Source organism: Callionymus lyra, chromosome 5 (genome assembly GCF_982586985.1).
Source record: "Callionymus lyra chromosome 5, fCalLyr1.hap1.1, whole genome shotgun sequence".
In the NCBI taxonomy this organism is placed as follows: Eukaryota; Metazoa; Chordata; class Actinopteri; order Syngnathiformes; family Callionymidae; genus Callionymus; species Callionymus lyra.
Window position 1 is genome coordinate 12,250,227 of NC_141822.1, and position 13,954 is coordinate 12,264,180.

Sequence of the window (13,954 nt, forward strand, 5' to 3'; positions counted from 1 at the left end):
TTGTGAAAGGCATCTTCATAAATAAAATGAATTATTATTATTAACTTCCCAGTAATTCTCGTTTTTGCTTTTAATAATAACGGTTTACACTGATTATTATATATTATGAGTAATGCGGTGCTATGACTTTTTTTTTCTAATGCATTTTGCCAGATTAATAAGGATTTTTTTATTTTGAATGTTGTCAAAATATTTACATTAGTTTTTCAGGGTCAAAAGAGTGAACTTGTGCAAGAAAAATCACTGTATTAGCATTAGCTAGCAGCCAGAGCTAACCCGGAAGTTGACTTCTTCTTCGCTGGCGGAGGCTCCGCTCAGTGCCACGTTGATGGAGTCTAGTGGGGACGTGGATCGACGTAGACCGGTACCTTCCTCTCCCGCCGCTGCACCCGCTATTTCTACACCAGAACCGACAGTCCAGGAGGAAACCTCTATTTTTTTTAAATCGCATTTGTTATTCATGTTAGAGGAACACGGAAGCGTAAGGTAAAATGCTTTCTCTGAATAAAGAATAACAGTTGTGTTATGTTTTACGTGAACACACCAAAGTTGATATTTTCAAACAACAAAATCGATATTTAAAAATCTGGCTTGTTATTTATTTTTTGGTTTAATTTATTGACAAATATTCTCTTTCCATTTGCCGTATTATAAATCCGTATGTCTCTTTAAACGATCAGCTGTTAGCTTGTTGCTAATGTACATTCAAAATAAACATCTTCGTCACTTATTTGTGTGTTTTTAACCGTTAAACGTGTTTTTCTAAAGAGTGTCTTGATAAATCTGATGTATAATAATTGTCTCAGAAGGAAACATTCTATGACCAGCGATTATGGGGATTATAAAATTGAGGAAACGTTACTTTTTGTTCACGATAACTAGACATGTTGGTTAATAACAGTTATTCGTGCGGTTAAAAGTAACATCTCAGAGAATATAGTTTGGTTTAGTCGTGTCAGAGCAGAACATTGTTACCAACCAATGATGGATTAAATCATAATATTATATATATAAGTATTGAAGTTGTTAGACAGTTGAACCAGTCAAAGATTTAAGTGATTCTGATACATTTGTTCTTAAACAAACCTTTCAAAATCAATGCTGTCCACTAGGCCTCTCTGGACCTTCACGTATGTCCGAGCATGTTTGTCAATGTTGAGGTTGTGATTGTTATAAAACAGTAACTACATAGTAGTTACAAAACCAGCTGGATTAATCTTTAACAAGTGTGGCCCAGGCCTCGAGATTAATAATGGTACTGTTCTTTTCCAGATGAAACTCAAAGAGATCAACCGAACGGCCATCCAGAGCTGGAGTCCATCACAGCAACATCCCATCTATCTGGCCACAGGTGAGCTCCACGGCATCTCGCTTGGTTGGCAACGTCTCAAACTTTCACGGACCAACGTTACACGAATGCTGAGAACACAAACCCCTTCCCTAATCTGGACGGTTTAATTTCCAACTTTATATACTGTGATTGTTGTAACCAGTGTTGATTCAGAACCTAGAAATAAATGTAAATTGGCGTTCTTTTGATTGTAAAACCTACTGAAGAAATACTAGAGCAAATCAATCAAATCAAATAATAAATATAAGTCAGGTTTGTGCAAACTCTAAATGTGACATGGCAATTATAACATTTTGATGATATTTTAATTCATACAAGTTTTTTAGAGATATAAATTCACAAATTAGGTAAAAAGAAAAGTATTAATTGTATCATAGCATGTAGCATCCATCTGCCACCCAGCTCACAATTTATTTACATGTCAGCATTACCAACTGAATAGTATTCTCCATTAGCTGCTGTAAACACAGAAACCTGTACTTCCTACTGACCAATCGAATGCTTTTAAGAAAGGAGGTGATGTACCAATAAGAAATGTTCATTTTCTTGTCTGTACCTTTACTATTGGTGGACAATTCGTGCCCCACCCTCTTGCCTCCACTCACAGTGAGCCAAGTACACTTTCAATTCTATTCAAATATATATATATATATATATATATACATACATACATACATACATTTACTATCTAGAACATAAAATAGTCATTTAACAATGTCAACACGACTAATTAAAACAACTCCATATACAAGTTTAAACAATAACATGAAACAACAAGAACTATTCTGACATGAATAATATTAGAAATTACAATGTTGATAACATCATTAAACACAAACAACAACAATAAACACCAGATAATTACAACCTCGACGTCAACAATGTAACAACAAGTAAATCAATGTAGGAAGTAAATCTTTTGTGGGGCTGAAAAACAAAGTTTAAATAAGACACAGAAATAAGCTTCTTTACTGTGAAATGTGTCCAGTTGAATGAAAACCACAGATATACTCAGAATGATGATTATAATAACAAAGATAATTACACTTTAGCTCTTAGAAATTAGGGAATGTCGAAAATGTTCCTTAGGGTCATGAAGCAAAGGTGTTTTGTATAGAGGGAAAATAAGTTTGAAAAGTTAAAAAAAAAGTTTCTGAATTTATACAAAAAATTAAATATAAACAACCTACATTTCTAAATGAGCAAAGATAAACTAAAACCATGTGAAAATGTTTTTCATTTGAGTCCATTGTAGCAGCTGCAGGTTGTCAAAGTGTCTCTTCACACAGGAACGTCGGCGCAGCAGCTCGATGCCTCCTTCAGCACCAGTGCCTCCCTGGAGTTCTTCCAGCTGGACCTGGCCGACCCGTCACTGGACATGAAGCCGTGCGGCAGCTTCTCGTCGCCTCACAGGTGAGAGCTGATGACTCCAGCCCTGCTGCGATCAGATGGAAGCGGCGTCTTCATCGTCTGCTGCCCTGCAGGTACCACAAGCTGGTGTGGAGCTCGTTTGGGATGGACGATGAGGGTCATGGGTCAGGGGTCCTCGTCGCTGGAGGGGAGAACGGAAACGTAATTCTGTACGATCCGGCCAAGATCATGGCGGGAGAGAGCGACGTGATCATCGCGGAGAGCGAGAAGCACCAGGGACCCGTCCGAGCTCTGGACGTCAACCCCTTCCAGGTACGTCCTGAAGAGACTCGGATCACGTCAGAGAGTTAACCAGACCTCTTCGTTCAGGCTAACCTGGTGGCGTCTGGTGGGAACGAGTCCGAGATCTTCATCTGGGACATGAACAACTTTGACTCTCCAATGACCCCGGGACCAAAGAACCAGGTACCTTGAAGTCTTCATCAAACCTTTACACAGCATTGTGGACACACACTCGCACATGCACAGACACACACTCGCACACATGCACAGACACACACTCGCACACACACATACTCACACATGCACAGACACACACTCGCACATGCACAGACACACACTCGTACACATGCACAGACTCGCACATGCACAGACACACACTCGCACATGCACAGACACACACTCGCACATGCACAGACACACACTTGCAAACATGCACAGACACACACTCGCACACATGCACAGACACACTCGCACACATGCACAGACACACTCGCACACATGCCCTGACACACTCGCACACCTGGACAGACACAATCGCACACCTGGACAGACACAGTCGCACACATGCACAGACACACACTCGCACATGCACAGACACACTCGCACACATGCACAGACACACTCACACACAAACAGAGACGTACTCACACATGCACAGACACACTCACACACAAACAGAGACGTACTCACACATGCACAGACACACTCACACACAAACAGAGACGTACTCACACATGCACAGACACACTCGCACACATGCCCTGACACACTCACACACCTGGACAGACACACTCGCACACATGCCCTGACACACTTGCACACCTGGACAGACACAATCGCACACATGGACAGACACAGTCGCACACATGGACAGACACAATCGCACACCTGTAAAGACACAATCGCACACCTGTAAAGACACAATCGCACACATGGACAGACACAATCGCACACATGCCCAGACACACTCACATGGACAGGGACTCTCATGACGTTAGAAGCTTCGACGTCAAAAGGTAAAAAGTCTCTGTTCTTCTGCAGCAGCTGGAGGACATCAGCTGCGTCTCCTGGAACAAACAAGTCCAGCACATCCTGGCGTCGGCCAGTCCGAGCGGCCGGGCGTCCGTGTGGGATCTCCGGAAGAACGACCTCATCATCAAAGTCAGCGACCACAGCAACAGAGTAGGTTCAACCTCAACCCCCCCCCAAACTCCTCTCTGCTTCCAGAGTTGACCGTCTCCTCCTCCGTCTAGATGCACTGCTCGGGTCTGGCCTGGAACCCTGAGGTGGCCACACAGCTGGTTCTGGCCTCAGAGGACGACCGGATGCCCGTCATTCAGATGTGGGATTTACGTTTCGCAACCTCGCCTCTCAAGGTTCTGGAGAATCACAGCAGGTGTTGCATCAGGAAGAGAGTCGTTGTTGTTGTTGTTGTTGTTGTCGTCAATCTGACCCGTGCTTCGGTCCAGGGGGATACTGTCCATCGCCTGGAGTCTGGCTGACCCGGAGCTGCTGCTGAGCTGTGGGAAGGACAACAGGATCCTCTGCTGCAACCCCAGCACAGCAGAGGTAGAACACACATCTGTCGGTTGTCACGTCTGCTGTGTCTGAATCCTGCTGTCGCTCAGGTTCTCTACGAGCTGCCCACCAACACCCAGTGGTGCTTCGACGTCCAGTGGTGCCCCCGGAACCCCGCGGTCCTGTCGGCCGCCAGCTTAGACGGACGCATCGGCATCTACTCCATCATGGGCGGCAGCGACCAGACGCCGGGACAAGCTGATCAGGTGAGAGGTCGCGACCTCTGTGGCTCCTTCAGACTTTTACTCTGACACTCCCCCTCTCTCTCTCCAGATCAGCAACTCTTTCGGGAACATGGACCCCTTCGGGACGGGTCAGGTTCTGCCGCCACTGCAGCTTCCGCAGAACACCGCTCCGCCGGCAACCGTCAACCCCCTGAAGAAGCCGCCCAAGTGGATCCGCAGGCCCGTCGGCGCCTCCTTCGCTGTGAGTGCTTTTCTACACGCCGTCTTTTCGTAGCTACGAATGTCTTGCTTTGACAAAAAGTTGCTTTTAAAATGTTATTTGAGTCAAAAAGGGATAAATCACTGAAGTGGTTTCAGGTTTTTTCTGTCAACATGCCAGCACTGACTGATAATCCGCCTCTTCTGGTTCTCCTGCAGTTCGGAGGGAAGCTTGTGTCGCTGCAGAACTCCAAGCCGGACCCGCAGCAGCCGCAGCAGCCCGGCACCCGCCTGGTCCACATCAGCCAGGTGGTCACCGAGACGGACTTCTTGAAACGCTCCGACCGGCTGCAGGCGACCCTGAGCGCCGGCAGCTTCGTGGGGTTCTGTCAGGAGAAGATGGACGCGGCGGAGAACGAGCTGGACAAGACCGTGTGGTCGTTCCTGAAGGTGGGACGAGACCACGATGGCGACGGCTGAGCTCGTCTGCACGTCACTCATCGTAGCGTTTTTGTTGCAGGCGAACTTCGAAGGAGACGCCCGCAGCAAGTTCCTGGAGCTTCTTGGCTACAACAGAGAAGAGCTCGCCGCCAAGGTGAAGACTTGATCTCAATGAGTCGTGAAGAGTGGGTCATGGATTCTGACTATTATTTTTTGTTCATCTTCAGATTTCCGCAGCACTGGAGGAGAAGGCTTCAGCCGAGGTTTGTGTCTGTTCGCATGTTTTGATTTGTAAGCCGCAGGGTAAACAAAATGTATGTTTTTTATGTTGTCTTTTCATTCTTTGAGGGTTAAACTATCTTATTTATATGTTTTATTTTGGCGGTCCACTTAATATGAATTGGTGGGTTGTATTCGGCCCCTGAGCCATGAGCTTTTCCCACATGTTTCTCACTAAACTCTTTCCTAATCGTTTTTTTTTCCTTCATTTTTATAGCTCCAGGAAGAACCTCTTTCCTCTAACGCGTCAGTCCCGGCCGACTTGGACCTGGTGCATCAGTCCACCTCCCCCGAAGACGCCTTCGAAATGATAGCCGCCGCGAACCTGCAGCCGGCTGCCAGTCAGGACTCTGAAGATATTGAGCTGAAGGAGGATGAGGACCAGATTGTTTCAGAGGAGGAAGAGATCCCCCTGGAGGAGGTACACCTGATCTATGTCAAGACTAGTAAAGACAAAAATACTTAGGGAGGACTAGTGATGACATAACAACCATTCGGACGAGCGTTGACTGAACAAGTCATGTGATGAAAATATGTTTGTATTGCAGGACTCTCCAGCTGAGGTCCAGCTGAGTCCTGCTGCAGAGTCCAGCCAGACGGCAGCCCCAGCAGGGGGCGCCACACTCTCCATCAGTCCAGGTGAGAACTAGAAGTGAACTGAAGTTCCACTCGGACCGACTGTGACGGTGTGTTTGCCCGCAGACGTGGACGGTCTGATCACTCAGGCTCTGCTGACCGGCGACTTCGAGGGAGCCGTGGAACTCTGTCTCCATGACAACAGGATGGCCGACAGCATCATCCTGGCCATCGCAGGAGGGCCCGAGCTGCTGGAGAAAACCCAGAGGAAGTACTTCAGCCAAACACACAGCAAGATCACCAAGGTAGGAGACCACGGAGGAAGGGTCCGATCACGAAGAGGAACACCGGTGACCCGGTCTTTTCTGTTGGTCAGCTGATCAGCGCCGTGGTGACGAAGGACTGGACCGACATCTTGAGGACGTGTGACCTGCAGAACTGGAAGGAGGCGCTCGCTGCCGTCATGACATACGCTCAGCCCGAGGAGTTCCCGTCCCTCTGTGGTCAGTCATCCTGAACCTCCCGACGCTCGCTGGTGTGTGTCTCGTTTGTGAGTCTGTGCCTCTGTTTCAAAGACCTCCTGGGCGGGAGACTCGAGGCGGCCGACGAGGTCCAGCTCCAGGTCCGAGCGTGTCTGTGTTACATCTGTGCCGGCAACGTGGAGAAGCTGGTGTCCTGCTGGAACCGGGCTCAGGATGGACGAGGCCCTCTGACTCTGCAGGTGAGTCCACAAGTTTGTCTGCAACATCTGCCTCGTGACACTTCCTGTCTGTCAGGATCTGGTGGAGAAGGTGGTGGTGCTTCGACACGCCGTCCAGCAAACCCAGCGCGCCGCCCCGGCCGCCGTCGGGATCCTGCTGGCCGAGAAGATGAGCGAGTACGCGGGTCTCGTGGCCTCGCAGGGCAGCTTGTCCACCGCCATCACCTACCTGCCCGACAACACGGACCAGGTAAGAAGCTGCTGGTCATGGATGTTGTGTTTTGTTTCTTAATCTGTTGGACCAAGTTTACCGTTGTGTTGACACCTGACACTATCAGTCAGACCTGGCAGCTCAGTAAATCACTTACTTCTTGGCAATTATACACATCTTTGTGTTATAAACATTTATCTCTCAATCATCATACACGTTCAATCGTAGACATTTCAGCTAGAACTCAATAAAATATCATTTTCTTCTGTGTTCAACCAATTTTCACAATATTCCAACAATGTAAAGCTAATAATATAATTTGTATGAGCAAGTGCAGCTTGTCCAAATGATACAAGTTATTTATTACGGTTGTATTACTTTTAACATTTTGTGGTTAAACTCCTTCATTTCCTTAATATGTCTCTGTCAAAAATGCTTGATGTCGAAAAGGTTTTTTTGCCACTATGTTGTTTAATGCTAAAATAAAACAGTTTTGTTTGACAGCAGTGAAGACAATAATTCAAAACAATTCTGAAGTTGTTGTTTTTATAACACACATTTACTACTTCCTCATAGATTTAACTCCATGTGGCCCCTCAGCTATAGAAAGTGAAACCTGTTCTAATGGCTACAAATAATACAATTAATTTGTATTATGTTTCTCTCTTTAGTTGCTAAAATGTTAATAAGAACTGAAACTAAACTAATATTTCCCGAGGATGGTTTTTAACGTTGTTTAGCTCAAACATTTAAATGTTTTAGATCGAATGAACCTTCAAGAACCAATTGTCAATGAAACGGACTCGTTAACTGACTCGTGTCGTTGCGTCTCCTGCAGGTCGCCGTCCAGCAGCTCCGCGACCGCCTCAGCCGGGCGTTGAACCAGCAACCCCCGGCTGCTGCTCCCACTCGTAGAGCGCCGCAGCAGCAGCCCGCGACACAACGTCAGCACCACTTCACTCCAGTCCAGAACGCCATGGTGCCACAGCCTGCCGCAGTGGCGCCCCCCCCAGCACCGATGCAGTACTACCAGCCTGTGCGTATCTCCCCCCCCACCTGTCAGTCATTCCTCTTGTGTGACCAGGAAATGCTTTTGTAGTTCCACAGCCATAATTCAAATTTGTATTTTGGCTCTGGAACCACCTGATGGTTCAGTGCTCGTGGTGATTTTTGGTGTGTGTGTGTGTGTGTGTGTGTGTGTGTGTGTGTGTGTGTGTGTGTGTGTGTGTGTCCTGCCCTTCCTCCTCCTCTTCCTCCTCCTCTTCCTCATGGTGCCTCCATCATCTTCCTCGTGTCTCTGTGCTTCAGGTGAGGGCTGCAGCTACTGTCACCTCCTGGAGTAACCAAACTCCCACAGCCCTCCCCAATGCCCCCCCTGCTCCTCCAGCAGGCCCCGGTCCAGACCAGCAGGTACACCCGCCACAGCGCCCCGCCCGCCCCGACACACTTTTGCTCCGCCCCTCACTTCCTGTCTGTGGGTCAGTCATGCGTCATGTGGACGTGAGGTCACGGTGTAGTTGACAGTGTCCTGTAGAGGTCAGAGCAGAGTGAGTGTAGGTCAGACAGATGTTGAGGCAGGAATATAGAATCAGCGACATCAGAAAAGTGTATGGTTGAATTACACATTTTAAATTTGAATTTAATTTAATCATTCCTATATTGAAAGGTTTGATGTGTTGTCAATAATTGTATTTAAAAAAAGATCGAACATTTTCAAAATGAATAACATTTTTTTTAACAAAGTTTTATATTCTAACTCCAATAATTCATTTTCTTAATACAATTTTTACAAATTCGAACATTTTAATATTGACTTTAAAAGAAACGCATTAAAAAAAAGGTTGAATTTAGAACATTTATTATAAGAATACTACAACAATTCTGCAACAAATTATATTTTCAATATATAAATGGTTGAATTAAATGATTAAATAAAAAGAATGAAATGCTTATAATACAAAATGCCATTAAAAAATGTTTTTAAACATTTTAAATTCAATCATGCTATGTTCTGACTCCGATATTCTGAGTGCAGCTTAAGTACTGAAGCATACAGACTTGAGGGGCCAGAGATGGATGAGCTTCGAACACTGCAGCGCCCCCTACAGTAGGAAGTTCTTCTTTAAATCACCTCTTCCTTCGTCTCTGCAGGATCCCTCCAACCCCGTATACAACATGGCAGCCACCGGTGCTGCAGCAGCGCCTCCGTCCTCCAACACTGCCTACATGATGTCTCAGCAGTACCAACGTACGTATCTCCTGCTAGAACCGGTTCCATCCAGTCTGGAGTGAAGGTGAATCTGTTTGTCTGAGAACAACCAGCTGCTCGTGAAAGATGTTTGTACCACGACTGCTCCGCCTCAGAGATGGTCTGGCTGGTGATGTCTGGCGTCAGATCAGTGATCGGTCACATATGTTTCAGTAGTTACTGTACAGTCGCCCCAAAGAAACATATAAGTTTAGCAATATATGTTTTTAGGCATCTAGTGACTTATGGAACTTTTTTCATGTCGGGCCAAACGGTTAATTTCATCATCATCAACTTTTGTTATTTAGTTTAACCTTTAATAACCATTTTAGTTAAAGCAATTGCAGCGACACTATAGTATTTAGATTCAAAAGATAACTAGACTACATTTTTTTTATATCACTCAATATTTGTCTGTGGTAAATAAATATTTTATTTTTATATATATATATATATATATATATATATATTTTCTCACTAATAAAACAGCTTGCTGTGTAAGTTTACTATAATGAATCTCAATATTTGTACGATGTGTCATAGAAGTTTCCTTATGTTATAATTGAACTTGTAAAGTAGTTCAAACAAGTGGTTCAGGAACCAGTTTCAAAGCTGGTATCATACGATTTCAATCGTGATGTTGATCTGACGGGGGTCTGACGCCCCCTGCAGGTGACTGATGGTACCTCTGTAGAGTCTGCTGCACGTCACTCTCTCTCTGCTGCTGCATGACGTTCACTAACTTCTCTCTTCCAGCCTTCTCCCCGGTCAGCCAGTACCCGCCCGGAACTGTGGGGGCGCCCTTCTCCTACCAGCATGCCCAGTATCACTCCGCTCTCCCTCAGTCTCCCACTGAGCCCTGCTCGCCGGCGCCTCCGCCAGGCTTCCTCTCGCAGTACACTCAGCCTTCCATCTTTCAGCCCATCAGCCTGTCTTCCTCTCCTCCAGACGTCACTCCTTTCTTTCCCTCCTCCTCCTCCTCCTCGGCTCCTCCCTCCTCCTCTGCAGCACAGTACATGCAGCACGCGGGTCCAGGATCTCCTGCGTCCTACATGCCGCCGGGCGGAGTCCCAGGTGACCGACGCCTCTCAGGTCTGCATGCTCTCTCGTGTACTAACACCTCGATGATGTCATCATGATTGACGCCATCATCGAAGGACAGACAACTTCTGATTTTCAATCTTTTTCTCTTTTAATTCAAATGGTATTTAAAAAACAAAACGATGAAACCTTTCAATAATTACATGATTTAATTTAATTTGACATACTTTCATATAAATAATGCTGTTGAAATCACTTGAAAATGAAACATCAGATCAACATGAATGTTGTGAAGTTAAAACGTGGAAAAAAGTAGAACAATTTAAAAAAGGGCAATAATTATGACTTTGGTTAATTGATTATAATTATGTGTTAATGGCATTAAATGAGTTTTGGAACTTAATTCATGTGTTTAACAGTAAAAATGGCCACATGTCTCTCTGACATCACTTCCTGTGTTAAACCTGGTCAACCTAATGAGAGACTCGCGTGTGGACGAGTCACTTCCTGTGTTTAACTTCACTCGACTCGAATCATTTGAATCATTGATCGTTAAAAATGTCCGTCATGCTGGTCAATGTGTCATGTGACGCGTCAGTCATGTGACGCGTCAGTCATGTGACGCGTCAGTCATGTGACGCGTCAGTCATGTGACGCGTCAGTCATGTGACGCGTCAGTCATGTGACGCCTCAGTCATGTGACGCCTCAGTCATGTGACGCCTCAGTCATGATCCTCCTCCTCCTGCAGGACCTCAGAACGGCTGGAACGACCCGCCCGCTTTCAACAGGTCTCTGAAGAAGAAGGTGAGTCCGGTCTCTGAAGGTCGTCCATCATCGTGCGACTCACGTTCCCCGTCTTTTCCTCCCACAGCAGGTCACTGACAACTACACCCCCCCGGCCCCCATCACCGCCCCCATCATGGCCCCTCTGGGCTCCGACCCTCACGCCCAGAACTTTTCCTTAGGACCTCCCACGGTCCCGGGTCAGTACCAGAACCAGCAGCCTCTCTCTAATCTTCCACCCATGAACCCCGGCGGGCCCAAGACCAGCACAGAGGGAGCGCCCGGAGCCCCCACGGGAGACATGATCCAGGTACTGACGAAATCTAGTGGCGCCCCCTAGTGGCGTTGAAGCGAATCCTCACATGTCCGCGGTTCAGCCCCTGCAGTCCATCCCGGCCCAGAAGATCACCAAGAAGCCCATCCCAGACGAGCACCTGGTGCTGAAGACCACCTTCGAGGACCTGATCCAGAAGTGTCTGGCGGCAGCCGGAGACCCGGTGAGTCCGCGAAAGACTCGCCGGCACCCGAGTCACAAAACTAACCCGCGACTCGTCTTCCTTCAGCAAACCAAGAGGAAACTGGACGACGCCACCAAACGTCTGGAGGCTCTTTACGACAAACTGCGGGAGCAGACGGTGAGAAACATGTCCTCAAACCAACCGTACACATTCTAGAAATGTTTCAAAGTGAACCCGGAAGGCTCTGATCCACTTCCACGGTCCCGTGTCTGACGTCGCTCTTGTCTCCAGCTCTCGCCCGCCATCGTGGCAGGTCTGCACAGCCTGGCGAGGAGCATCGAGGCGCGCTCGTACGCCGAGGGCCTCAGCATCCACACGCACATCGTCAGCAACAGCAACTTCAGCGAGACGTCGGCGTTCATGCCGGTCCTCAAGGTGGTTCTGACGCAGGCCAACAGGCTCGGCGTGTGAGCGGAGAACCCGGACCAGGAAGCTGCTCCTGACCTGCAATGCAAATCCTTTTTTTTTTTTTTTTTAGGCTTTAACTTTTATCAGAGAATCTGGTTCCTGGAGTCTCTGGTCAGGACCAGACGATGAGAAGGAGCAGATTTTATCGACTGAGACCATTTAAAGAAGCCTTAGTTTTAAGAAGTTTTAAGAGAAATTGTGTCCGAAAGGAGAAATCTGATGATGTCACCGATCGACACTTCCTGCCTTCAGAATAATCTCGTTTTAACTCAGATTATATGATGAGACGCGACAGGTGAGAACCTTGTTTGTACCTGAATCATTTTTAACTTGAACTTAACCTCTTCCAAATGAGAGGTTATTGATCATAAAGTATTGAGAACTGATAAGTGAGAAATGTCAGGCATTATAAATCGAGCCAAGATAATGATGATCCATTTATAATGCCTGTGTCATTATTTTTTAATCTTATTTTAAACGTGGAAACAAATTGTCATATTTTGATTTGTAATTTACATTTTTGTTAAACCAGTTTTAATCTTTTATTTTGTAGGCAAGTATTGCAACTAAATGAAATACATTTGATTCAAAAGTTCCCTCGTTTCAAACGACACGTAGAGATCGATCGTGACATTTTCTTATCTTTTTATCCAATTCGTTCAAGAGAAAATGTATTTGTAAGATATTTTTGAGATGAATAAGAAGATTAAATCACGTTTAATAATAATAATAATAATAATGTCATGGTTTCAGTTGACGGGCAGGCCATCGTAAACATGTATCGGACAACCCGGGGTCAAGGTTCACGTTCGTCCTCCCTCGGTCCAAGGGCTAAAGTCACTACAGGTGCTGCCAAGTACACATTAATTGTCTAAGTTGTTTGTGTGAAACTACACAATATAAGATAAACAAAAAGTTCTGCTTGATTAAAGCTCTTGTTGCTACAAATGAGGTAATAAATGTTTAACACAATAGGTTGTTATTAGCTTGAATTAGCTTCTTTGCACGTCACAAATTAGCATCACTAAGAAACACTGAAAAGTCAGGAAAATGAAATGAGTTTTGTGTTCATTTCAGACACAAAAGTACGAATGCTAGAGTAGCTGAAGTGCGAGGTTAGCGGAGCTGCTAGGTGAACATGTGGGTTGACTTTAGCATTGTTGTTGAAACACTTTGATTCTCAGAGTCAAGTCAGGAAAACTGTGGACCAACGTTTGTCAGTCGTGTGTCGGGATGATGTAAACGTGCATGTACTCGTGCACGTCCACGCACGTCAGAAAAGGGAACAGAAGTTGATTTTCATTCCGACTCCATCGAGGTCCGTGTTTGTCAACTGTCGAACTATTTTCAATAAAAGGTATTTATTTACTTTTGTGTTGCTTTAAAAAAATGTTTGAGTTATTATTGAAAACTTAACCTGCTGAGAAGAAAAGCAGTCGATTCGTCTGTTCAGGAATATTATACAATTAAAGTTTTCTGGTTAAGTTTTACATTATGTAATTATTCATTACCATTTTATTCTGGTTTAAGGATCACTTGTTACTTAAAATAGCATTTTTTGCAACTAAATGTCTGGTTGTTTGGATTAATAGAAGGAAAATATCCATTTTTATTTTATAGAACCCAGTCTAAACATTTTTTTCTTAAAATGGTTTTATCATTCAGTGGCGTTTAAGTCAGTAATATCTTTATTACATTAAGTTTATCTATTTGTTTTAATACACTTTCATTTCTTTGCCATGTTTACATCATGTTTTCTATCGAGACCACACAGTAGAGAAGG

At 45.3% G+C, this 13,954-nt stretch overlaps 1 protein-coding gene across 3 annotated transcripts; it reads left to right on the forward strand.

The window, feature by feature from the left end:
• The first annotated feature begins 310 nt into the window (after positions 1-310).
• On the forward strand, positions 311-13,539 carry sec31a (SEC31 homolog A, COPII coat complex component). Of its 3 annotated transcripts, none has more exons than XM_087790963.1 (28): positions 311-486; positions 1,273-1,351; positions 2,641-2,764; positions 2,836-3,034; positions 3,092-3,187; positions 4,046-4,186; positions 4,258-4,400; positions 4,474-4,573; positions 4,633-4,788; positions 4,856-5,008; positions 5,185-5,415; positions 5,486-5,560; positions 5,634-5,669; positions 5,903-6,106; positions 6,234-6,324; positions 6,388-6,566; positions 6,638-6,764; positions 6,837-6,982; positions 7,038-7,211; positions 8,011-8,208; positions 8,481-8,582; positions 9,324-9,420; positions 10,177-10,512; positions 11,211-11,266; positions 11,334-11,555; positions 11,623-11,742; positions 11,809-11,880; positions 11,995-13,539. In XM_087790963.1, exons 2-28 carry the CDS (start codon positions 1,273-1,275, stop codon positions 12,172-12,174), a joined length of 3,837 nt encoding a protein of 1,278 aa, XP_087647089.1. In that variant the 5' UTR covers positions 311-486; the 3' UTR covers positions 12,175-13,539. The 3 variants fall into 3 exon arrangements, with proteins under 3 accessions (XP_087647089.1, XP_087647090.1, XP_087647091.1); XM_087790964.1 differs by having other exon boundaries at positions 10,177-10,494; XM_087790965.1 differs by lacking the exon at positions 10,177-10,512 and having other exon boundaries at positions 312-486.
• Positions 13,540-13,954: the final 415 nt, after the last annotated feature.